We start from the raw sequence: 26,986 nt of genomic DNA, 5'->3' as shown, positions 1-26,986 counted from the left end.
TTCTCTAAGCTACCTATACATGTGGTTTGGTGTCCATCATTAAATTTGGAAAATTCTAGTCCATTATTTATTTCAAGTAATTGTTCTTTCTTATCCTTTTGATATTCCAAAAGAATACCAAAGGGTATCTTACACCTTTCCTTTTTGGTATAGGATACCAAATGGTATCTTATACCTCTTGAAATTATCTCACAATTCATTAATATTCAATTCTTTTGAATTTTTATTATGTTTTTTTCTTTGCTTTTCAGTTTAGGAATTTTCTTTTTTTAATAAACTGAAAGTTTTATGAAAAGTTTTTTTTTTAATTTTGAAATTTATTGAAACAATTCCCCTTTTTATTCATTAAGGCTGGAGGGATGGGGCTTGGTGGATTTAATTTTCTATTGACCTAACTTCAAGCTCAATGATTGTTTCCCTAGCTATGTCCAATCTACTGATGTGTCCATCAAACACAATTTTCATTTCTGTTATAGTGTTCTTGATTTCTATAATTTTCTTTTGATTCTTTCTTAAAGTTTTCATCTCTCTGCTTACATTATCCCTTCATTCCTGCATGTTGCTTACTTTTCCATTAAAGCCCTTAACATAATAGGCATGGTTATTTTAAATTCTATGTCTAATAATTCCAAGACCTGTGTCATATCTGAGTTTAATTCTAATGCTTGCTTTGTCTCTTCAGATTATGTTTTCTCTTGTCTTTTAGCACACATCGTAAACATTTTGTTGAAAGCCAGACATAATGTCTTGAGTCATAGGATCTCAGGTAACCAGGCTTTTTGTATGAGGTTTCATGTTAATCTGGCTAGGAGCTAGGCTGTGTTAAATATTTTCACAGTTGCAAGTTACAGAGGCTTCAGTTTCCTCTAGTTCCTTGTTTTGTGTTTTCTCCCCTCTTGCCTTTGGGTTTCCCTAGAAACTTCTTAATTAGTCTGTGTCTTGTATCTCAATTGTAATTCACTGTTATTATGCTGGAACCTTGTTAATATTTTTGTAAGGTGTTGGGTAGGGGAAAGTTTCTATAATCTTATGATTAAATTTCAGTGTTTTAGTGGGCTTAAGTGTCTGGGGTTTAACCTTTAAAAACATTTTTAGCTTTTTTTCTTCCTTCATATGAAACAAAGATAGAGGAGACTCGAGTTATCAAGTTTCCCTTTTCCAGGTAACGTAAGATTCTGGCTAGTAGTTTCCCTTACATGGTTCACCTTTGTTACAGAAAACACTCTTGGTGTATTTCAATAAGGTTAATTTTCCCCTGGATGTATTGTTAAATGCTTACTTTTCTTTTCCTTCTGCTGGGAACCTGACGGAATTTTTCTCAAGATCTTCAACATAAGAACCTGGTGGATCTTCTGTAGGTAATGTCCATTAAATTGTGGGGGTATCCCTAAAACTAACTCTCCAAGAGTTTCTAACTCTCATGCCTGCCACATTTAGGTCAAGTAATTCATCAAAATTACCCCTGAAGTCATCCTACTAGTTACTAGTCCCAGCAGCTTCTGCTCCCAGTAAGCTGATCTTGACTGTAATTCTATATGCTAGTCTGTCTCTCCAGATTTCCAGGCAATGGGTTGCCCTGTGATCCCCAGTTCTCTTAGGTATCTATGAAAAGTTGTTGGTTTTCAGTTTATCTATCTTTTTATGTGTGTTTGTTTTAATAATGGGAGTGGCAACTTCCCAAGCTCTTTATATGTTGGCACAGATACCAGAAGCCCTCTACAATTTTTATATGAAAGGAATCATAAAGCATGTGTTCCTTTTCATTTGGCTTCTTCACTCAGCATAATTATGTTGAGATTCATCCATGTTGTTATAGAAATTGAGAGTTCATTGTTTTTATTGCTAAATTATACTGCATTGTATGGCTATACCACAATTGCTTATCCATTCACCTGTCAATGGATATTTGGATTTTCTATTGTGGGGTTATTACAAATAAGGCTTGTATGGATATCTGTGTACAATACCTTGTTTACATATATGTTCTCATATCTTTTGGGTAAATATCTCAGAGTGTAATAGCTGGGTCACAGGGTAGGTGTGTGTTTAACTTTGAACTTTTTAAGACATTCCTAAGCTCTTTTTAAAAATAACTATGCTATTGCACATTTCCACCAGCATTATTGGCCCAGATATTAGTCCATTCTCACACTGCTTATAAAGACATACCCGAGACTGGGTAATTTTTAAAGAAAAGAGGTTTAATTGACTCATGGTTCAGCATGTCTGAGGAGGCGTCAGGAAACTTACAATCATGGTGGAAGGGGAAGCAAACATGTCCTTCTTTATAGGGTATAGCAGCAAGGAGAAGTACTGAGCAAGAGGGGGAAAAGCCCCTTATAAAACCATCAGTTCTCTTGAGAACTCACTCACTATCATGAAAACAGCATGGAGGTAAACACCTCCATGATTCAATTACATCCCACTTGGTCCCTCCCACAGCACATGGGGATTAAGGGAACTGCAGTTCAAGATGAGATTTGTGTGGGAACACAAAGCCAAAACATATCAGTTCATATTCCCACCAATTCTTGCTACAGTATTTTACTCATTAACAAATCAAATGACACATAGTTACATGCAGTACACCATAAATGAGAATGGTTATCTTAATAATATCTAGTTTCCCAGTTCACAATCATGTTATATTTCTTCATTTATTTTGAAATTTTTTCCTATTTCTGAGCAATATTTTTCAGTGTACAGATCTTTCTTGGGTCTTTGATTTTATCTCACCCCATTCACCACATGTAAGATCTAAGTTAGCCTATTACAATTTCATGAATGCCAGCAGAAGACATAGGACTACTGGATCAGAGACAAAGGATTTTATCACTCATGACACAGTGAGCAGCATAAACATCGCATATTTGCATGAGTTTTCCGTGCCTCTACATCCCATGGAGGTTGTATTAGTCCATTCTTGCATTGCTATAAGGAAATACCTGAGACTGGGTAATTTATAAAGAAAAGAGGTTTAATTGGCTCACAGTTCCACAGACTGTACAGGAAGCATGGTGGCATCTGCTTGGCTTCTGGAGAGGCCTCAGAAAACTTACAATCATGGTGGAGGCAAAGGAGGAGCTAGGCATCTCACGTGGCAGGAGCAGGAGCAAGAGAGAGTGAAGGGGAGGTGCTGCACACTTTTAAACAACCAGATCTCACAAGAACTCCCTTACTCACTCACTATCATGAGAACAGCACCAAGAGGATGGGGCTAAACCATTCACGAGAAACCACTCCCATGATCCAATAACCTCTCACCAGGCCCCACCTCCAACACTGGGGACTACAATTCGACATGAGGTTTCTTGGGGACACAGATCCAAACCATGTCATCAGTGGACCCATATGAATGCTATGCATCACAATTGAGGAACATTCAGCTTGGGGTATTCATCATTGGTAGGCTTTCTGTTTATTTCATTCCCAGGGATGCTATAGTCAATTAGCCATAGTCAAAGATCCCTGCAGGTCAAGGCATTCTGGTGACTGGTACATTCCTGCTGACCTTAAAAGTAAATGTGTCCACCTTGTCTTTTGAGTTTAAGTGCTATGACCTGGCCTCTGATAATCTGGAAATCTTATCCTCATATAATAAGGGAGCTTATCTTAACGGTGGTATCCTCCATGGCTATACCTGGCCTACAAAAGAGAACAATCGCAAATCTTTTCAAAACTACAAGTGCATCTCTCACTAATACGTTCCTCAGTGCCTTAGTACAGGAATTGTCTTCTTGGCCTCTTCGTGGAATATATTTGAGTATTAGGCTTGCAGGTCATACAAAATAAATCCACTCTGACATTGTCGTTTTTCCAAAACTTTTGGAGCCCTTTATCCACATTTTGCCAGGAAAACTCTGGCATCTGAACATCATTAAATGTAGGCCATCTTTGAGTCTAAATTTAAACCAACTGAGTAAACTATTAGAGCTGCCTCCAGCTGCACAAGCTAACATATTACATCGGTATCTGTTGCAAATGCACCTATACTAGTGAATTCTGCCTAATTTAGTGTTATATTTTTCTCTTTTTTTGTCTAACACCCTAGAAATCTCTCCCCCATGTTTCTAAAGTTTACATTGATTATATATTAGCAGAGACTTCCAAATATTTTATTTTATTATTATTATTTTTACACAGTCTCCCTCTGTTGCCAGGCTGGAATGCAGTGGGGCGATCTCGGCTCACTGCAACCTCTGCCTCCCGCATTCAAGCTCTCCTGCCTCAGCCTCCCAAGTAGCTGGGACTACAGGCACGCACCACCATGCCCAGCTAAATTTTTTGTATTTTTAGTAGAGGCAGGGTTTCACCATATTGGCCAGGATAGTCTCAATCTCCTGACCTCGTGATCTGCCCACCTTGGCTTCCCAAAGTCCTGGGATTACAGGTGTGAGCCACCGCGCCTGGCCGAGACTTCCAATTCTTTTGGTGTGTATGAGATGTCCTCCTAGGTTACAGTGTGTACCTGTCACCAGAGCATGCTAAAATTTCACCCTAGCTATGTATTTAGTAGCCACAGTGAGTGATTTTAATGGGTTAACATGAGCAGCCCCTTCAAGGCGCCTTTCCCATGAGTTACTCACAAAATTTCAAGCACAAAAAGACGAGTTTCCTCAGCTATAGGAGAGCAAACTAGTTCTCCTGCAAAGGAGTCTCAGAATAACTTGGGGGGTTCAAGATTGACAGTTTCACCTGGATTCAATTATATGTCTTAATTCTAAGTATCAGTATTTCACTCCTCCCTATTCAGTGCCCCCTCCCATGAGAAACTTTGCAACACTGAATTTAACAGATCTCAGAATTTAGCAACCTACACAACTTAATTGAGATTTTGAGCAAAATCTCAGTAAAATGTCAGACTCTTCTTGATCCCATAGTGAAAGAGGAATAAATAACAAGTTCTAAAGAAAAGAGGGGCTAGTCACTATTGTTAATATTTATTACTTACCATGTGTCATGGGCTTTGCTAAGTAATTTAAAGCATCTTTTGGTGTCATGCACTCACTTAATTCCTTTCGTTGCACTCAGAATAAACCCCAAATCTCTGTTATGGCCTTCTGGGTCCTAAATGGTCTGCACTCCTGCTGACCTCTCAGTTTGATGAGGAAGTTTCAGCCACACATATCTTATTTCCATTCTTCTCAGCTTACATGTCACCTCCTCCAAACTGCTTTTCTAAAGCAGCTCACTCCCCCACCTCATTACTTTCCACATCAAGACCGTGCTTCTTTATATTATTTATCACCATATTATTTTACTTATGCTTTTTTATTGCATGTTTAGTATTTTTATTTATGTTTATTTACTGCGTGCTTATTATTTTTACTCCATGAGACTGTAATCTCAACTCAGGCACAGACCATCTATGGTTTGTTCACATTGCACTGCACCAGAAAGGATCTTAAGAAGCATATGTAGAATTCTCACACCTCTAGAAGTTGGCCTACATTATTTCCTACTGCTTTTTAAATAGGCAAACGAAAGCTTGGAGAGCCACGTTAACGTATTCCAGGTCTGTCACAACCAACTGGTGGCCAGGGTCTGTGGATCTTCAAGCTGGATTTGGTCACCTCCTAGGATAACTCCATAGGAGGAAGTGAAGCTCATTACAATTCCCTCCTGTCATCCAACGATAGGGGCAGCAGGGTCTGTACCCAGAGGAAACAAAGCGCATCATCATTATCATCATAACCTGGTGCGTGCTTACCGTATTGACGACGTGCCCAGTCCCCACCTTGCCTGGGACCAGAACTCCCAACCATCACCGGCCACGCACCCGCGGAGCTGCCAGGTAGCACCCGCCCCCTCTCTCTGCGCAGGCGCGCCTCCTGCTTCCGCTCGGGGCGGGGCTGGTCTCCCGGGGTCGGTCCGCGGCTGCTGCTGCGTCCGACCCCCGGCCGGCGCGGGTATGGAGCTTGGGGGTCACTGGGACATGAACTCGGCCCCGAGGCTGGTCTCAGAGACCGCAGAGCGGAAACAGGAGCGGAAGACAGGAACCGAGGCGGAGGCTGCCGACTCCTGTGCCATCCGAGCCCGCCGCTTCCTGCTCTGTCTCTACTTGGTCGGCTTCTTGGTGAGTGCGAGCGTGGGGGCTGGGAGCAAGTGCTGACTGTGTTCGGGCCTCGGGACCCAGGCTGTTCTTGGAGCTTCCGAGGAGCTCCCAGGGAGTGGGAACCCGCAGTCCGCCTGGTGAGTGCCTCACTACCTATCAAGCTCTCCTCTTGCCCCATCACCCACTTCAGTCTGCATCTGGCCACACTGCTTTATTGCCCCTCGCGCGTTCTCTTGCACCCCGTTCGCGGAACCTCTTCCCTTCCCTGCTTTTTGAGAATCCCTGGTACCAGCCTCAGGTGTGACCAGGTGTTAAATGCTGTGGCAGGTGCAGCTTTTGCAGGGCGGAGAACAGGGGTGTGGGCAAGCTTGGAAAAGCCCAGCTGCTGCGCGGCTGCTGGTGAGGTAGGGACACGCAAGCCTTTTTACCAGAACAGGCAGGGGAGGCCGCTGTTGATGACCCCGCTTGGACAGATTTAGGCACATTTTCACTAGGATTCTTGGCTGACTTAAACGTTAAAAAATGCAGATCAGAGTGAATGTTACCCATCTGCCTTTCGACAAACTGCGCATTGCACAGCGTAGGTTTGGTTTCATCATGATGTGTGTGCCTGTGGTTTGCTTTTTTACCAGACCAGGCTGGAGAAGCTGCTGTTGATGACCCCACTTGTACAGAATTGAGTGCATTTTCACTACAGCTGTTGGTTGACTTGAATGTTTAAAATTGCAGATCAGAGTGAATTGTACCCATCTACCTTTGGACAAAGGGTGTGCATTGCACAATGCAGGTTGTGTGTGTGTGTATATGTGTGTGTGTGTACGCGCGCGCGCGTGCGCGTGTCCTGGTTTGCTCCCTGAGTGCTAATTTCCCACGTAGAATGGAAAGTTTAGTAAGCTGATTCATGGCATTTCTGAACACCTGCCATGTGGCAGGTGCTGCGGAGCTTCACTATTGTAATCCACAGTTCTGCCACCGAAGAATTCAGTCTTAAGGTGAGCTGATGTTGGTAGTTTCTGGGCCATTATCTGCAAGAACCCTAGATCCACCTCTGCACTCCTCCCTTTCAAAGGCTAGGCCTGATTCAGCCCTGGGTGTGAGCTAATCCAGTATCTTGAGGGCAAGGGAGCTGAGATAAGTGTCAATGGGAGAAGGCTGCCTTTGAGGCCTTGAAGATGGTATCTGATGGCACTGGGCCCTGGCAAGGAGTCGTCGTTTTCTGCCCAGATGCAGATCAAGACCACCACTTCTCCCAGTTTCATGCACTCTCCGTGCCCCCACCTCCATGCAAGGTGTTCAGTTGGTAGCAACTCTATGTTGAGTTAATAGTTAAGATCACCATGAAAGCATGTTCACCAAATTGCTGCAAGCCCAAGAAGCACAAGGCCTTCAGGGAGGGTGGCTTTTTAGAGAGGATTTCTCTGCCTCTAGGCCATTGCAGGACCTACCCTCCAGCTCCATGCCTTTAACTTCAGAGACTGGCACTCCTTCTGACCACTGTTCCTTTAATCTATTAGTTCATTCTCAGCATGGGGATGCTGCTTCTGCTTTTCAGTCTAGGCACCTAGAATTCACAACCAGTGAGTATGGGTGGTTCTTGGAGAGGAGTTGGCTGACATCCAGCCTTTTTAGATGTGGGTCCCAAGCTGCTGCTGTCCTATCTCAGAAGGTACTTGGGCTGGTTCAGCCAGATGAAAACATTTGAGCCCTTACCTGGAAAGTCCAGACTAGGGTTCAGAGAATTTGACTTAGAATTCAAAATAGTTTTAGTATTAGAATAAAACAAAGCAATTCGCAGATCATTTGTTAAGGTCAGCCTTCCAATACAGATTTGAATATTCACAATTTCTCATATGTTTTCTTTATGCTGTGTATTTGGAAGTCTAATCTAGCAAGCCTGATACAGAATTTTAATAACTTTAATAATGTATTCAAGAGAACCATTAGGTGTCTCATATCTTAAGGGAAAAGTTTATGGTTTCCCAAAAGTTGAAAGAGTAGGGATTTTTTTTTAATGGAAAATATTGTAAACAATTAAAATATATGAAGCTTTATATGAAAGTCACATAAAGCTACCTAACAGATGATTGTTAGGTAACATCTAAGGAATATTATACATAATTTAGTTATTTTTTGACATATTTAGGGATGTAGAGACCTCTAAGATTCTTGGACAAATGGTTTCTGAATGGGAGAGGAAGGGAACAAGATTAGAGATGTCATTTGCCAAATTGTTCTGCTTTAGCAGTTATCTGTACTTCCAGGTTTTAATTTGTTTAGGAGGGAAGACCAAGATGACCCTTGAGACCCGTTTTGTTTAGGACGCTTAGATGGTGATGAGATCTATTATTTCAACCACTTTTTTCCTCCAGATACTTGGTGAGATTTGTTTTCCATCCCATCAGCTTTATTCAGGTGATAATTCATTTTTGTTGAGATAGTCCAGTAATCAATAATTACTGGGGTTCCTACCCTGAAAAGAGTCCTGAAACTTTTGAGTGTACATATTCATCAATTTTTATTGAAAAATGTTGATGTTCACTGAAAGTTTAAGTGGCCCCTTCTGACGTGATCTTTTTATAAGTGGTTACATGCACATGACCAGATGCCAAATGCAATGATTTTGAAGAAGCTATGGATTGAGAAGCAGAAAGGAGTTGCCTTTTATAGTAAAGGAGAAGACAATTTTAGAACAGAACTTCCTGAGAGGAAAGATTCAGTGGCCAGTCTCCTTGGAAGAATATAGTGTTTTTCAGACTCACCAAGTGCTAAAGTAATAGCAATCATCAGTTATTGCCTTTGAGTCTGTATTTTCATACTTACCTTCCATAGATCTCAGTCTCTTGACCTAAATATTTCTCTCCATCTCTTATTTAGGATACCCATTTTATTAAATGATATGTTGTACTGGGACTTTTTTTTTGGAAAAAAATTGTTATTGGACAATCGAGTTTCCTTTTCTGAAAGATCAGAAGATTCAATAGGTGGCTGGTACATTTTGAGTCTTTTAAATGTATAAACATCAGTGGGCTGATGAGATGCAACTGACAGCAAAGCCCAAAAGAAATGGACTCAGACGCAAAGGAAGTTTTAAGTAATCGCAGTATTGAAATAATAAACCATCACTCTGGCAATGTAATTTTAAGAGCTAATTATAGTCACTTGATATTAGATAACAGGGTCATCTAAAGATGTAACCATGGAAAAGGCCCACTGAAAAGAGCATGTGGAAATGTATGTATCTGTAGTTATATGAATGTACAGCTACCAGGACAAGGAAGGGGGAACAAAAGATTAACTCTGAGCTCAAGGAAAATACATATTTCACGCAAGTTCTTTCCAACTAACCAGGTGTATGAAAGAAGGAATTCAGGTCGAATATAATGAAAATGTGTGTGTGCACTGTTTTTTCTCTCACTAAACCAACTGTAGCAGGTAACCTAGTGAGAATAAGAACAAAATTAGAGGAAAAGTTAACAGTCTGTCAGTTAACTCAGAATACCTAACAAAAAGGACCTATCCTTATCCCCAGAAATGAAGAAGGGAAAAGACATGTTTGAGCTTACATTGTTTTATCAGGCCTTTCTCAAAGCCTGATGATGAGCCACTTAATGCTCATCATATTTCTACCAGGCAGGTATTACTGTTCTAACCTTTGCAGATGACAGCACGGAAGCTTGGTAACTTTAAGTAACTTTCCAAAGACACATGTTTAGTAAGTGATGGAGGTAGAATTGAGAACTGTCTGCCTGACCCCAAAGCCCATTCACTTTCTATGACTTAGCTGCAAAACAGTGGCCTTTCCCCAGTGCATCAGCTTTTTCCTTCTTGCTTTACTGAGCCTTTCTTCTCAGGTATTATTTTATAAGCTTATAAACTACAGGTCCTAGGACATTAGCCACTTTCGCCAACTCCAGAAGGAAACATATTTTTAAGCAAGTGCTGGTTCACCAATAAATACAAATTATGACTGCATTTTTTCTTATGACTTATCCACAGAAAATATGGGGGTTTTTTTGTCTGTTTTGTTTGAGGAACTTCTGTAGCATATCCTCCTTGAGTGTAAAGTTAAAACGGATCCCAGGTCAGACTAATCCAGGCATTTGCAAGTGGCAGCGAATTTGTATGGCATGCTATGGAATCCAATTATGATTTCTTACATGTTTAAAATTTTAGATATTGGTTTTATTTTTTAAATTAGTTTAAATTTTTAGGTTTACTAGTTTGAAAAATACTAATTTGAGTCCATCAGCATTTATTTTGTTTTAGGATTTGTTTGGTGTCAGCATGGTTGTGCCTTTATTGAGTCTTCATGTCAAGTCCCTTGGAGCAAGTCCAACAGTTGCTGGAATAGTAGGTGAGTGGTCGATATTGCTCATTTTTAGAGCACTGAATTTTAAATCCTCTGAACCAAGTACCTGAAAACAATTCAATCTTGTAGCCAAATATTATCCAAAGGTAAGTGGGAAATGAGATAAAACAAATTTCCAGAATATTTTAAAATATTACCCTATGGCAAATGCAATTCCTTTTTTTCTAGACGACGTATGTTCAAAGAGATTTTGAGATTTGAGCACTATAACCAAGTCCCATGCCACTAGTGGCAACAGGTACTTATGGAGCCTCTGCAAGGAACTGGCTATGTGTATAAAAGGGTAGGTACATGTGGACTCCTGCCTACGAGAACCCTTAACCTAATGTGGAGACCAGGGAAACATAATCTACAGAAATTACATCTTGTGGGAAAGGGTTTCGGTGAACATTAGCCAATTAGTTGCAAGCTTCTCACACCGTCACCAGCACATCATAGAGATTGTAGGGTTTCTCTGCCTGTGCAGCATAAAAATTCCATCCAGAAGTCATTGATTTACCAAAAAGGCAAGAGACAGCAGGGCTTAGGACTATGCTAACTAATGAGAAATTGTTGAGACTAACAGCTCTTGATCATTCACAAGCCAAACAAGCAGTGTTTGTGGACAGTCTTGTACATAATATTTGTTAAATCGTGGTCCATGCCGTGATTTATATTTCCCTCAACAAATGTACTTGGAATAACACTGGACCACCCGGCAGTGTGAAGGTTTTTGGGAAAAGCAGATGGGGCATGTTGCATGATAGTGGAGGTAAAAGAACTCTGTAAAAAAAAATAAGTTCTTTATAAAATTAAATCATTTTATAAAACCATTACACATTAGAAACATAAGAGACAATGTTAAGATTTTAAGGCTTAGTAGGCTTTTTCCAGAATTTAAATTTCTATTCCCCTGAGTACTCTCTATGCTGTTTCATAAGTTGAAGCTACACAATCTCATATGATGGAAGGACAATCATACAGCGTCTATAACATCACCTTTTGCCTTTTTTCTCTCTTCTGTTTACCCTCAATTTTTTGAAAACCTTTTGTTAGAAATTGTATTACTTCCATTTTTCCAAGTAGAAAAAAAAAAGATGTGAGATAATTTAAAACAAAAAGGTATCTTACCCTAATGATTTTCTGTTGGTTTCTGTGTAATTGTTATCACATTAATCCATTTTTGTGATAGGTCTAGCTGATTTTATTGTTATTGATTTGTTTTTTACAGGCTCCTCCTATGGCATTTTGCAACTCTTTTCTAGCACGTTGGTGGTAAGTTATCTTCCATTTGGTAAAACATAATCACATGTCTCATCCATCACAGATGTAGTAAAATTGGGGACTTGAAGTTTATCAAAAAGTGATAGATTTGGGATGAGAACACCTTTAAATTGTAATATGTTCTTCCTATAATTCCCTGCTTTTTACAGACAAAAAGAATGTAAACAAAAGTTATTACCACTTTTAGGCTGGGCACAGTGGCTCACGCCTGTAATCCCAACACTTTGGGAGGCCGAGGCGGGTGGATCACGAGGTCAGGAGATCAAGACCATCCTGGCTAATACAGTGAAACCCCGTCTCTACTATAAAAAAATACAAAAAAATTAGCTGGGCGTGGTGGTGGGCACCTGTAGTCCCAGCTACTCAGGAGGCTGAGGCAGGAGAATGGTGTGAAGCCGGGAGGCAGAGCTTGCAGTGAGCCGAGATCGCACCACTGCACTCCAGCCTGGGCAACAGAGCAAGACTCCGTCTCAAAAAAAAAAAAAAAAAAGTTATTACCAATTTTATTATTTATTTCACTTCATTGACAGTAATCAAATCCATTTATATTTCTGCTATTCTATTTAAAGTTGTGTATTTTGAACTAAATAAAAGCTTTTTTATAAGACTTAAGTGTATAGACAGAAGGGGATATTTGGATTGGCTTATTGTATATCTGCAGCATGGAGTAGAAAGATCCAGAGGTGGCCAGGCATGGTGGCTGGCACCTGCAGTCCCAGCTACTCAGGAGGCTAAGGTCAGAGGATCACTTGAGCCCAGGAATTCAAGTCTAGCCTGGGCAACATAAGAAGACCCTGTTTCTAAGAAATAAAAAAAAAGAAACACAGATTCAGTGGTGACCTTGTCACTTCCCTACTTCTGACCACTCAGTTGTTTGAATTTCAGAGACGTTACCTGATGTCCCCTTCTCTCTCCCTGTGATCACTCTGGTCTGGAGACCTCAGCATCCAGTGATTCAGGTGGTTCAGTAGAATAGTCTATTTAGTCTCACAATTGATCAGTAGTGACTTTGGTCTCAATAGCTGGCCTGGGAGTCTCATATTTAATGAACACAAAGTGTACTTATGTTTCCCAAGAGTTGCTTCCTTGTAAAATATATTTTTAGAAGAAATTCAGTCAGATTCCATAATAAATTCTTAAATAAGTAAACAGCTACTTCCTGATTTATTGAAGTATTTCATATGTTAGATTTCTATTACAATAATAGTTTTTGCCTTATTTAAACTTTATAGTAACCCAGCAAAGTAGTTTGGTATCTTTCTTTTATATAGGAGGAAATTAAGACCAATTAAGACCCACATAGGTTAATTTGACTAAGCCACCTAATCTCAGTGTTTAGACTCTAAGCCCATATTATTTTTTTTCTAAGAGTCATCTGTCATTGCCTTAATGATATAAAATGGTAAATAGGTAACTAGAGTTATCAGATTGTACAGGAGAGCAATGCACTTGCTTGTCAAGCAGAATGTTGTATTTCACGTTCTTTCTTGTGAGAGAAAAGTTTGAGTTACATCTTAGTAAACACCTTTTCTCTTTATTTATAAACTCACTCCCAAAATATCTGATGTGTGTATCTGTTAGAGCTATTAGGTCACAGTGTATGTTAATTCTTTAAATGTTTTCTCTTCCTGGACTCTGGTCTTCCTGAGATACAGACCGGGCTTACTTGCTTAATTTTTTTATACTCTTACTTATCAGAGCACCTGGCAATAGTTAGCACTTTATGAATGTAAATTTGTATTTGCTAACTATGACTCTACCCTTTTTTTCAGATTTTCCTTTGTTGTTTTATGTTTGTACTTACACAGAACATTTCATATGTCTTTTAGCTGAAATTTAATGAAAACCTTTCTTAGAAAGCCTTAAGATACAGAAATTCCTAGTTAAAATTTCCTTTTTAACCCATACTTTTGTAAGCACGTATTTTAATTATAAATTTTACCAAAAAACTTTTAATTTTGAGAACAAATCTTTATAAAGAAAAAGTATGTTCTGTCAGATTTGGCTAATGTTTTTAAATAAATGTATTTTAATAAAAAATGATCCATTTATTAAGTACTTATGTGTCAGGCCCTGTTTTGAGAACTTTATTTCCTCTAATCCTTATAATAACCAGCCTCAAAGGGTGGTTGTGGGTCTTTAATGACTCATTTTATATTAAGCACACAGAAAGTGTTGAGTGGGGAAGATAATCTCTGAGGCAGATATTATTCTTGTTTTACAGGTAGAGAGACTGAGGCATAGAGAGGTTAGCTCATATGTCCGAGGTCGATATTATTCTTGTTTTACAGGTAGAGAGACTGAGGCATAGAGAGGTTAGCTCATATGTCCGAGGTCGATATTATTCTTGTTTTACAGGTAGAGAGACTGAGGCATAGAGAGGTTAGCTCATATGTCCGAGGTCGATATTATTCTTGTTTTACAGGTAGAGAGACTGAAGCATAGAGAGGTTAGCTCATATGTCCGAGGTCGATATTATTCTTGTTTTACAGGTAGAGAGACTGAGGCATAGAGAGGTTAGCTCATATGTCCGAGGTCGTAGCGGAAGGAATGATGAGTTCAGCGTTGAGCCCAAACAGCCAGGCTCAGGGCCAGGGTGTAACTCCCAGATTGTACCACTGCCCTGTGAATACAAGGAGGCCAGTGACCCTTTCCCCAGATCAAAAGAGTATGGGGAATTTCTAAAATTCATTGAAATGAAAACTGGGGAGTAGGATTGAAGACACCTATAGGAGGATGACAGTATTTTGAAGGTTTACCTTAAAAATATTTTATAGAGGAAGTTTACATCCTTATGTAAAGGGATCTTTTGGGTCCTTAAGAAAAAGATAAACATATCAATAAAAATGGGGAGAGGGCATGAACAGGTACACTTGGCAATTGGCATGGAAGAGTGGCCTGCTGAGATTCCTTCCATGGTTAGTGGAGAAGGTGAGGAATGGTTGTGGAACATCACCGAGGAAGGAGGGACGCAGGAACCAGCCTCAGTCACCTCCCAGCCCGGACTAACGGAGACCAGCCCATTGTACTGGAACTGGGGGTCATCCAGGGTGTCACACAGCACAGGGGACCCTGTTTCTTAACCCTTTTACACAGTGCTCCGTATAGTGTTTAGTAATTGTTGTTTTAAGGCAGTGACTTTTTTTTTTCAAACATAGCTTCACCCAGAACATCAGTGTGTGAAATGGCAGGCTTCCTCCTGGGTCGTCTCTATGGTCTTGCTCAACATCCTTACTTGCATAGAGTGTTCAGAAGGGAGCTACGCCGGGCAGGTTTCTGAGGCTTCCCAAATGTGGGAATTCTAAGGGGGCAGAAATGCTGCCTTATTTGCCTCTCTCAAGAGAAAATGCAAATAGTACGCAAATTTTTAAAAAATTGTCAGGAAAAAAGGCAAACATAATTTTAAAAGATGCTGCTTAACAAATCTGTAGATTTTAAACATTGACAGTAACAGTGCTGATTGAAATACAGGGAAATGGAGACTCTTACTGTTATAATTACAGTATATATGGGATTACAAATCTTTCCAGAGAGTAATTGCTCAGTATATGGCAAATGCCTAAAAAAAAATGCCTGCATAGAATTGGAACAACTCCAATTCTAGGGGTTTGTTCTAAGGGAATTTTTAAGGGTATCTGTGGAGAATTTGCTATGAAGATGCTTATTGTAGCATTATCTATATTTTTCACAAATTTTTAAAGAGCAAAAATCTAACAAAACTATTTGTTAAATAAATATTGGTATGTAGTGGAATAAGGAATATGATTAAAATGGTAACAAAGGCAAAGTTTTAATAACATGGAATGATGCTTAAGTCATATTAAGTAAAAAAGCAAGTTACAAAATAGAGCATATTGTATGACCATTTTGTTAAAACATAGGTACATTTGGGATTATGAGGTATTTTTATATTGGTCATTTTGTTTTTCAGTATTTTCTAAATTTTTAAAAAATGTACATGGTATCTGAAGAGTGTAGTTTTATAAAGTAATGAGAATGGAGACAATAATGAGGCTTTATAAATTATACGTTATCATCTCTCCTGCCTTTCTTAGCTACCAGATCATCAGACTTTTTTGTTTGTTTTTGGACAAAGAAAAATACGTTGTGTTTTTCCATTCACTGTGTGTGAAGATCAGAGAAAATAACTTACTCTGACGAATGGCATCATGGAACTGAGCATCTGAGGATCTGACACTGAATCTTCTACTGTTTTCCCCTGGTCACTTTGTTTTGGTCATTTGCATGGTAGTAGTTGTTACTGTGGATGGGGTCCAAGGGTTTTTTCTTGCTTTCCTCAGGGCTGCTGGAGCGATGTAGTGGGAAGACGGTCTTCCTTGCTGGCATGCATTCTACTTAGTGCCCTGGGCTATCTCCTTCTCGGAGCAGCTACCAATGTGTTTCTGTTTGTCCTGGCTAGAGTCCCGGCAGGTGAGTGACTTTTTTTTTTTTTTTTTTTCAAACGTAGCTTCCCCCAGAACCTCAATATGTGAAATGGCAGGCTTCCTCCTGGGCCACCTCTGCAGTCTTGCTCAACATCCTTACTTGCTTAAAGAGTGTTCAGAAGGGAGCCGTGCCTGGCAAGTCTCTGAGGCTTCCCAAATGTGGGAATTCTAACAAGCAGAAACGCTGGCGTGTGTGTGTGTGTGTGTGTGTGTGTGTGTGTGTGTGTGTGTGTGTGTGTGTGTGTGTGTGTGTGTGTGTGTGTGTGTGTGTGTGTGTGTGTGTGTGTGTGTGTGTGTGTGTGTGTGTGTGTGTGTGTGTGTGTCTATGTCTAAAGCCTGTGTGTGTGTGTGTGTCTATGTCTGTGTCTATGTCTAAAGCCTGTGTGTGTGTGTGTGTGTGTGTGTGTGTCTATGTCTGTGTCTATGTCTAAAGCCTGTTCCTGCTGGACATTGCCTCTTTGATTAGCACTTACATAAAGTGCTAATTAAATGGCAATTGTGACTATAACTGACACCAGCAGCTGCTGGCCATTGAACATTTAGCACGGGCCAGGCACTCTGCTATCTTGACCAAACCTGGAGTTGTACTTGACAGAGCCCCTTGCCCCTCAGAGCCTGTCAGCGTGAATGATCACACTACTGTAATGGGATTTGCCTCCTTCCTGTTGATCTTACTCTACATCATTCAGTAAGCATTTGTTAGGTGTCTTTGGCCAGCACTGAGGTTCCTGTTCTGTCCGTTGGTGAGCCTGTAGTTTTGTAACTGGGCTTCCTCACATCAAATTGGGATTCACCTCTTTAGCTTTCCTGTGGCCTCCTTCCGTCTGACCGTCAATTAGGGGGGACACTGGAATTATGATATAGCAGCTCGTGGGCGAGTTTGCTGTTTCCAGGCTGGTCTGCACTGTTTTTAACATTTTGAGCTAGCTTTTATTTTGTCCATTTTTTGAAACACCTCCTGTGAATGCAGGGTAGTGCTTGGTGGGTAGATTATTCCTGTAGAAGCTCTTTGTTCTCTCTTTGCCGTTCTTAGCAATTAGAGGAGTTTCAGTGTCTCTCTTACTGTACCTGTCAGAGCACTGGCAGGCTTTGCTACCCTGCTCGACAAGTCAGAGGCACTGGGCACCATCCCGAGTTTTGTTAAACTGCTTGCTTTTAACTGACTCCCCAAATAAGTAGAGCATCAGATAACTCATTTTAACATAGACGTGATGATCAGCTGACTCACCTGGGATTTCCACACCATTTCTGTGGAATATATACTTTTTTCATTTACTCTGAAAGTCTGCAGAGTTCAGCCCCCAACATTCTTAACCATGCCTTTTTGTTGACTAGATAAATGCTTTATGAAGGTCTTTGCTTAAATGTTGTCAGTTGTCTTTACAAACCCCAGTACCACACAAAATCCAGGTGATAGCCATTGTATGTGCATCTGGTGTTGAGTTTATTGTCCTTGGTGGGCAGCATGTCTTTCTGTAGTATAACACACTCCACCATTACGTGGTATGTACTGTTCATAATTCTAAAGAAGCAGACGGGGAAGATGAATAAGAACATAGAGTTGTTACAAAATGCATTGAGATTTGTGGGGAGGATTAAAATGTTTTATTTAATAGGAAACGAGCCTGAGCTTAAGTAGTGAGAGTTCTCTTATATGAACTGTCACTATGATCTTCACAAATGAGAGCTATACATAAAAACTCCTCCTTGCCCATGTAACCTCCACAGTGTTGAGTGGTCTGTGAACAGGAGCAAGCCGGGGGGGCTTCACAGGGTTCTGCTTCACAAAGTCAGTTGTGGATTCAGATCCTTGTGTCCTAAAAATGAACCACTGACTTCGAGTCTGCCTGAGGTTTAAGTGCCTGAGTTGGACACCTCATTTTCCATTCCTCTCTGTCTACCACCGCAACCTCTGAAAGACAAGAGAAGTTTAGGCTGGGTTGTTCACGGGATACTCTTACCACAGTCTTCGCCCCTCATGTATGTAAAGTGAACCTGACATCAATACAATTTCAAAAAGAATCATAGAATTCCTGCGAGACCTGTAGAAATCATGTTCTGGCCCAGACCTCTCTGACGTTTAAGGAAACAGGTCTAGGGAGAGTCCATCTACCTAATTCCAAAAGAGATTTATACATTTGCTTTCCAAAAAGGCTGGCTGTCAGGCACACAACCACACTACTTTTGAGGCAGAGCTGGGAATATATTAGTAGGACGAGTGTGTTGAAGCACTCGGCGACAGCACAGTGATGTGCAGAGTGAGACTGCCCACGGGAGATCACAGAGAAATGCTGTGTCACATCACGCTTGAGTGATTCACGCAGATCCGCCAGCCACATTTATTCAGTTTCTACTATGTGTTGATCAAAATAGTGGGCTGCTGGTTACCAGAATCTGTCAGCATGTTTGCAAGTATGATTGTTCTGCACATAGGGGTCTAGGGACATAGGGGTCAAATCCATCTGCAGAGATATGAGGAGTATAGTTGTCAGTTACTTTAATTTCTTATTAAAAGTTATATCACAGCATTCAATTTGTTCAACAAATTCACAGGCCTCTTACTGGTAGGAAATCCATTGGTATTGGTTCAGTGATGGTGCTATCAAATTTCTACTCGCTCCTTGTCCTCTCCCTAGCTCCGTTTCTCTGTTCCTCGGTTTATCCTCAGGGTCAAGATTAGGGCTGGCCATAGAGTAGGCATGCAGTAAATATTGGCTCAGTGAGTTAATGTGTAAAGAATGAAAACTCGCTTTATGGAAGCCACCGTGAAATGCAGCTGGGTAACTGGGAGACACTTGGGAGGTCATGACAGGAGATAGGCAAGCTGAGGGCTAAGGGACTTGGTTGCCAGAGATAAGGTGACTGACTAGGATCAGAGTGCTAGGCCAGGAGTCCAATTATGATGGGATGGAACCGGCAGACCTCAGAGGTTCAAAGAAAAAGAAGATCAGATGCTTTGGTGGTATGGTGGTGAGCATAGCTGCCTTCCAAAGAAACCGGAGATCAGAACTCCATTAGGGATACAGGTTAAGCACAGGATCATAAGTGAGATCCTTATGGTCTGGAAAAAGTTACAGAGCATGTTTCTTATTCCCTTGCAGGTATTTTTAAACACACTCTCTCCATCTCAAGGGCTCTGCTTTCTGATGTGGTTCCAGAGAAGGAACGGCCGCTTGTAATCGGACACTTCAACACAGCCTCCGGTGTGGGCTTCATCTTGGGCCCCGTGGTCGGTGGCTATCTCACTGAATTAGAGGATGGGTTTTATCTCACAGCCTTCATCTGCTTTTTGGTCTTCATTCTCAATGCTGGTAAGTTGACAATCATGAGAAGGTTGTTTTGTGTATTCATACTGACCAATCTACCTACTTTTCTCTTATTTCTTTGCAATTCGTTTTTATCAGAATAGACAGACTCATTGTCCAAAAACGAAAGTCATTTTGAGGAACCCCCCTAGTGTTTTCCATAGTAGCTGGTACCAGTTTACATTCCCACCCACAGTGTGCAAGAGTTCTCTTTTCTATTTTTTTTTTTTTTTCTCTTTTGAGACCGAGTTTTGCTCTTGTTGGCCAGGCTGGAGTACAATGACATTATCTCAGCTCACCGCAACCTCCCCGTCCCGGGTTCAAGCGATTCTCCTGCCTCAGCCTCCTGAGTAGCTGGGATTACAGGCATGTGCCACCATACCCGGTTAATTTTGTATTTTTAGTAGAGACGGAGTTTCTCCATGTTGGTCAGGTTGGTCTCGAACTCCCGACCTCATGCGATCCGCCACCTCCACTTCCCAAAGTGCTGGGATTACAGGCCTAAGCCACCGCGCCCAGCCCAGGAGTTCTCTTTTCTCCACATCCTCATTAACACTTACCCTTTAAAAATATGTCTGTATTAGCCCTCCTAACATGTGCGAGGTGATTTTTCATTGTGGTTTTGATTTGAATTTCCCTGATGATTAGTGACATTGAATACCTTTTGTTTTTCCATCAGCCACTCCTTGGAGAAATGTCTATTCAGATTTTTTGCCCACTTTTAAACTTGGTGTTTTTTTGTTGTTTTTTGGTTTTTTTTGCTGTTGAGTTGAAGGAGGGCCTTGTATAGTTTGAATATCAACTCTTTATCAGATGTATGATTTGCAAATCATATCCACTGTGCAGGTTACTTTTTGGTTTGCAGATTGTTTCCAGGTTGCCTTTTCACTTTGCTGATTTGTTTCCATTGCTGTGCAGAAGCTTTTTAGTTTCAGGTAGTTCCATTTGTCTATTTTTGGATTGGTTTTGTTGTTATACCTAAGAAATTATTGCCAAGGTCAATTTCAAGAAGCTTCTACCTTCTTTTACAGTTTCAGGTCTTATGTTTGTCTTTAATCCATTTTGAGTTGATTTTTGTCTTTAATCTATTTAAGTTGATTTTTGTAATGTGATGTGAGGAAGGGATTAATTTTATTCTTCTACATGGTACATATTTTAGTTGCAATTTAAAAGGGAAATCTTTTATTTTTAATGTATTTAATATAAATTTAAATACAATTATGGAAGTAAGAAAGAAAGACTATGCAATCTCCTGCTACAGACCCCCAGTTGTTTCCATCATGGTAATGCACATGCCTCACAGCTGGCACAGTGGTAGGTGATGGGCAGACCCTGCCCCTCTCTCTGCCTTCCTCCATACATCCTGGCCACGCTGGCTTTCTGGTCTACCATATGTATGCCAGGCTCATTCCCATAGGAGGGCATTGTACCAGACCTATCCTCTACCTGCCACATTCATCCCACATCTGTTATTTGCTCTCTCTTTTCATCATTCAAGACTGAAATATCTGCTTCCTTAGGCCTTCTCTGACCATTCTGCCTAAAATAGCTTAATTTTCTTCATAGCATTCTTGAAATTATGTTATTAATTTGTTTTACTGCTTACATTCTGTTTGTTCCCCCAAATCAGTAGGCAGACTCCATGAGGGAAGAGATTTTGTCAAATTTACTCACTGCTTTCACCCCTGTGCAGAATGCACATTGGGCCGGGTGCAGTGGCTCATGCCAGTAATCCCAGCACTCTGGGAGGCTGAAGTGGGAGGATTGCTTGAGCCCAGGAGTTCAAGACCAGCCTGGGAAAGATAGTGAGACCCTGTCTACAAAAAAATTTTTTTTCATTAGCTAGGCATGGTGACACATACCTGTAGTCCCAGATCCTCGAGAGGCTGAGGCAGGAGGATTGTTTGAGCCCAGGAGGTCAAAACTACAGTGAGCTGTGATCACACCACAGCATTCCAGCCTGGGTGACAGTGAGATCCTGTCTCAAATAAAGACACACACACACACAGACGCACAGACACACACATACGCACAGGACTATGAGCTCCTTGGATGCAGGGCTGGTTACTTAAAATGTCTTTCATCTTCTTCACTTAGAGAGTGGTGCGTGGCTGGCCCTTGGGTAAATGACTTCATAAATGAGAATTCATGCTAGGCAGTTTTCCTCACGTTTAATGATATTGTACTTTACTGCAGCTTTTTGAATCTTCATATTCAAGGTTCTCTTTTGCATGATGATTTCCATATTGGGTTAGGATGTCAGACCCAGGAAGCAAAGTTCATGAGCTTATTCTCAGTCCTCACAGAAATACATGATGATTTTTTGCCAGGAATTTACTTAGCCTGTAACTTGAATCAGGAGGGGTGGCCTGATGGATTCACATAAACCTAGATAAAAGTCTCAAACACATGCCTCGTTGATGTGACCAGGTATCTTCACATATAAAGGAAGGTACATGAATGTGGTATCACTCAAAATTGAAAGTCAGCATATAACAAAGAAATTGGTTATGGAATTATATTTTGGATCCTTCAACAATAGTGCCATTTAATATGCTGCTCTTTCTTAAACCTATAAATGGGTCTAAGCAGTTAGGAAAACATTCCGCTGCAAGTGTTCCCAACTACAATGGCTTCAAGGAAGAGTCACTTGTTTTTCCAACATAAGAAACTTGAGGATAGGCAGGCTGGGGCCAATAGAATAGCAGAGGAGGAGAGGGAGGATGACCTGGCTAGACAGCACACACTGTCCCACCCAGGGCTTTGGCCATTCAGTTCAGTGAACATAATATTGTGCTGCTTTCTCATCCCAGTCTTGCCATCCTTTACCCCCGAGTGACTATAGCTGTTTCCCTCAACGCTTTTACTCCGTTAGCTTCTTATATCCTCTTCTGATCCGCCACTTTGCCTGAGAAAGCCTTTTCATTGTGATTTCTGTTCTTATGGTTAGGAACTCAAAACTCTGGAGTCTGACAGACTCAGGTTCAAATCCCTGCTTTGCCAGTTTTTAGTGTGACCCTTAGGCAAATTGTCTCCCATTTTTTCATCTATAAAATGGGGTAACAAAACACATAGCCTTGTTATGAGAACTGTAAGAGGTTCTTTATACAAGCAGCTTACCCCAGAGCCTGAGGTAGGATTGCATAGACCTTGTCTTGTTTGTTAATATTTTCTTAGCGTTTCACACTTACGAACTCCATGAATATTGGAAGGTTGGACAGATGGATGGGTAGGTGGGTGGATTGCTTATAGTAAGCACTCAACAGAAGTTAGTTGCTATCATCATCATCATTTTTATTAATTCTACTTTTTTAGTTCAGCAATAATTCTTTCACATTTTTATCAATATTCTGTGTAATGTTCAAGGGCCCTTTTAAGATTGAATTATTAAAAGTCCACATCCACGTTCTCATGTGTTTGGTTTTCTGTTGTAAATTTGTCTATGGCTGAAGCACTTATACAATATTTGGAGAAATGACACACAAATGAAGTTGCTGAAAACAACATGAAGCAGCACTGAATAGCCACTGGTCTGAGTGGAACTTTTAAGTGCTCTTTAACACTTAAAAAACAGTAGGATAGAGTTTGGAAGGATGTCCTAGAATGGCAAGTTTGAATTCAGTTTTAAGAACACTTTTGGGCATGAATTGGCAAGACATCAACAGGCAAGAATGTGCTAGTCCTATGAGGACAGAGGTGGGATCATCTGAGTGGCAGTTAGAGCCACTGTGTAAGGTTGTATATGTTGTAGTCTATGAGAATGGTGCCCCCTGAGGTTTTGCAGGTGCACAAGCACTAGATGACCCTGACCTGGGGCAGATCCAAGCAGGTGCTTCCCAGGGAGAGTTGGCCAAGCTGTCCCTGCCCATTGGTCAAGCCAAGGCAGGCCGTCACATATGTGGCAGCCTGCACTTGCCCCAGCATGGCCCTTATATTGCAATCTGGTTGCCTCTTTTCTTATCTGAACCCCTTTTTAGGTTTTAGTGTCTTGAGTACAGTGTTTTCAGAGGCCTTGTCTGTGTTAATGTATTTATATGTTTAGCACTTAAGAAGCACTCTATGAATATTGGAGGTCTAGATGGTTGGATAGATGGATGGATGTTAGGTGGATGGACAGATAATGAATAGGAAGAGAATTAGAAAGTTATTAAGGGAAGAATTTAAATTTATAACAATTCAGATACGAAATGATGAGATGTAGAACACTATCATAGGCTTTTGAGCCGGGAGAAAGCAGTGAGTATTTTGTAGGTATCGTGGTATTCTTTTTTAAAGGCGAAGGGTCTTTTGCCAGAATCCTGATGTCAGAATAAAGCCACAAGAGTGGTGAAAGATTAGATACAAAAATGTAGACTAGTAAATTTAGTACCAAAATATAGATTAGTAATCTAACACAAATAATTGTCCCTTCCCTAAGGAGGTAGTGTATGGATTCAGTGCATTCAGATGCTTTAACGGGTCTCATGCCATTTTAACAGGTCTTGTTTGGTTCCTTCCATGGAGGGAAGCAAAACCGGGCAGTACAGAGAAGGGCCTGCCATTGCGAAAGACCCATGTGCTGTTGGGAAGGAGCCATGATGCAGTGCAGGAGGCAGCCACCAGCCGCGGAGCCAGGGCCAGCAAGAAGGCTGCCCAGCCCTGGGTCGAAGTAGTGTTGGCCTTGCGGAACATGAAGAACCTGCTGTTTTCCGAAATGTGGGACATATTTCTGGTGCGCTTGCTGATGGCCATGGCAGTCATGCTGTACTACAGTAACTTTGTCCTCGCCCTGGAGGAGCGCTTTGGGGTGCGACCCAAGGTGACAGGCTACCTCATCAGTTACAGCAGCATGCTGGGGGCCATGGCCGGCCTTGCCCTGGGGCCAATCCTACGGCTGTACAAGCACAACTCACAGGCACTGCTGCTGCATTCCAGCATACTCACCTTCACACTGCTGCTGCTCTACTCCTTGGCCCCCACCATGGGTGCAGTTGTCCTCTCCTCCACTCTCCTGTCCTTCTCCACTGCCATCGGCAGGACGTGCATCACGGACCTCCAGCTGACTGTGGGCGGGGCCCAGGCCAGCGGCACCCTTATTGGCATGGGGCAATCTGTGACTGCAGTGGGCCGCATCATCGCCCCTCTCCTCTCGGGGGTTGCCCAGGAGGTCAGCCCTTGCGGCCCCCCAAGTCTGGGTGCTGCGTTAGCCTTAGTGGCCATTTTCATAATGTCTCTAAACAAGCCACACTCTAGTGGTGATGGGAATAGTAAATTAAAAAGTGAGTAGATGGATTTAGACAACATAAAACAACACAATTTGAGGTTGTTGAATGAGGGCCAGAGGCCATGATGAGAAGGGCACTTTGGAAAGGGTTGGGGTGGAAGGGAAATATTTTCCAGGTGGGTGTGAGCTGTTGGGCTTCCAGGTCAGCTCTTGGCCATGCAGCCATACCTGCATGATGATCAGAAGTCACGGCAGCTCGTGGGAAGGTTAAGACTGGAGCAAAGCTTTTCCAAGGTGAGCATATTCAACGTTTATCTGGAAGTCTCTTCTTCCCACCTGGGCTAATCAGTTACAATTTTCAAGGGTAAACAAACTACCAGCTACAGGGTAGGGAAGTGGTGGTGGAATAAGAGAACATGATACGTGGAGGAAGGGAAGAAACCACATTTTCCTACTGAAAAATAGGGTGACATGTCAGTCAAATTCTGATCAACTGGAACTTGAGTTTCCAGTTAAATTCCATACACTAGGAGGGAGTTTTCTATCAAAATCCTGCAGATCGAAGAAGCTGGTTTATTAGAACCAGCCTGTCACTTTTCAAAGCTGCTTAAAAATAAGATGCTGACCTCACCCCTAGAGATGATTCAGTGGGCCTGGGTGGAGCCAAGAAATCCGTGATGTTTCGTAAGCACTGCTGGCGATTTCTTGTGGCAGTAAAGAAGACCACACTGAGACTGCACTGATTTTGATTAAAGTACATAGGCTTGGCTGTTTTTACGCAGCTAACTAAATTTGGACTCTTAAAATTGTATTTGTAATCACAATGTGTTACACCTTTCCCAGCTCTCAGCAGTTGTACTGCATGATGGAGCAGCAGGCCCTTGGGACCTGTTCCCTGTGCTCCCTGCCTCTTGGACTAAACCACTTAGATGCTGGGGTTGCCAGCCTGCTCCTGGAAGCCTGCATTCCAGTCAGGTTGCATCCTTCTGGTGCTGACAGAACCGGGTGGTGAAGCCAAAGCACAGGAATGCTCTTAAAATGAACGGTTTATGCAGAATAAGGGTCAGGTGTCATGCCAGACCAGAAGAACTTGATGCTACTGTGTCTTGTGTTACGAATCATTTCCTGGCCGGGCTCGGTGGCTCACGCCTGTAATCCCAGTACTTTGGGAGGCTGAGGCAGGTGAATCACGAGGTCAGGAGATCGAGACCATCCTGGCTAACATGGTGAAACCCCATCTCTACTAAAAATACAAAAAAATTAGCCAGGCGTGGTGGCGGAGGCCTGTAGTCCCAGCTATTCAGGAGGCTGAGGCAGAATGGTGTGAACCTGGGAGGCGGAGCTTGCAATGAGCCGAGAATGTGCCACTGCTCTCCAGCCTGGGTGACAGAGTGAGACTCTGTCTCAAAAAAAAAAAAAAAAATCGTTTCCTTTATTTTTAGTTTCACGCCTGTGAACACGAGCATTCTGTTGATCAACAGGGAAATATTTTGATGTGCCATTTCTTGTGTAAATGAGTTTCGTATACAGCGCCGAGGGGGCCACGAGGGGCAGAGGCCCAGACAGAAGCTGAACATAGCCTTGTTAGGGAGACATGTGCCAGGCAGGATGACCATTGGGATTACATCAAGTATTAATCAGTTACTTAAGGGCTTCCTGTCAGACAGTTGTAGTTCACATTCCTTTTACTTTTCTTAATTAGTCCACTAGGATGGTAAACACGTGCATAACTGTAAATTGTAAACACGTGCATAATTGTAAATTTAGTACACTACAGTAATTTGTCATATCTTTAATATTTATTGTTTGTAAAGCAGTAAACATTTCTGTGTTTTAGAAGTCATGGAGTAAAATCAAATATTTATGATAAATAATTGGAAGTATGTTTTAATTTGAAGATTGTCCTTTTTCCTATCTTGCTGCAAGGAAAAATGGACTTTTGATTAGGTTTTACAATTGTGAACTTTTATGTAAATGTTAAGTGCTTTCGAGGAGACCAAACTATTATTAATATATAAAATGGACTTGCCCTTAAGTAGAAAACTAAATGTCATGGAGATTAGACTCAAAAGGCAATAAATAATCAGGGGTTTATGCAATGAAATGGAATTTCAGAAGAGTTTGGATCTCAAAGATTGTCCTTCACTCTCAGAAATAGGCAAGTTTCTTAAAAGCCCTCATAGCCGTGATTTTATGTTAAAAATCGTAGCACTTTATTTTTGAAGTTTGAAAAGCCCATAAACTTAATGAGTCTTTATAATCAGACACATGGAAATATTGAAAACCAAAGACTGATCTTAGAATATAGAGTAGAGAGACATGTTTGTTATTCTCCACTAGTGACTT

The 26,986-nt window shown here is 41.3% G+C and overlaps 2 protein-coding genes across 6 annotated transcripts in view; one reads left to right on the top strand and one right to left on the bottom strand.

The window, feature by feature from the left end:
* Positions 1-5,838, bottom strand: part of TMEM182 (transmembrane protein 182) — a 110,440-nt gene extending 104,602 nt beyond the window's left edge. For 3 of the 5 annotated variants that reach the window (XM_009236730.4, XM_024242588.3, XM_009236734.4), the window contains exon 1: positions 5,711-5,834. The gene's annotated coding sequence lies outside the window, so the exon portion shown is untranslated. Of the gene's footprint in view, positions 1-5,710 lie in introns of all 5 variants that reach the window. The other 2 variants (XM_054547832.2, XM_054547833.2) reach the window with 2 other exon arrangements.
* A 16-nt stretch (positions 5,839-5,854) lies between these two features.
* Positions 5,855-26,060, top strand: MFSD9 (major facilitator superfamily domain containing 9). Its single transcript, NM_001135366.1, is given in 7 exon segments — positions 5,855-6,076; positions 10,339-10,409; positions 10,593-10,707; positions 11,635-11,678; positions 15,989-16,118; positions 19,234-19,443; positions 23,916-26,060. Coding segments are annotated over 3 exon segments (297 nt in total). The 5' UTR covers positions 5,855-5,911; the 3' UTR covers positions 10,654-10,707; positions 11,635-11,678; positions 15,989-16,118; positions 19,234-19,443; positions 23,916-26,060.
* The last annotated feature ends 926 nt before the right edge of the window (positions 26,061-26,986 follow it).

The sequence above is a fragment of the Pongo abelii genome, chromosome 12, assembly GCF_028885655.2.
Source record: "Pongo abelii isolate AG06213 chromosome 12, NHGRI_mPonAbe1-v2.0_pri, whole genome shotgun sequence".
NCBI lineage: Eukaryota > Metazoa > Chordata > Mammalia > Primates > Hominidae > Pongo > Pongo abelii.
The sequence above is the reverse complement of the archived record's forward strand: the minus strand, read 5'-3'. Positions and strand labels throughout refer to the sequence as shown.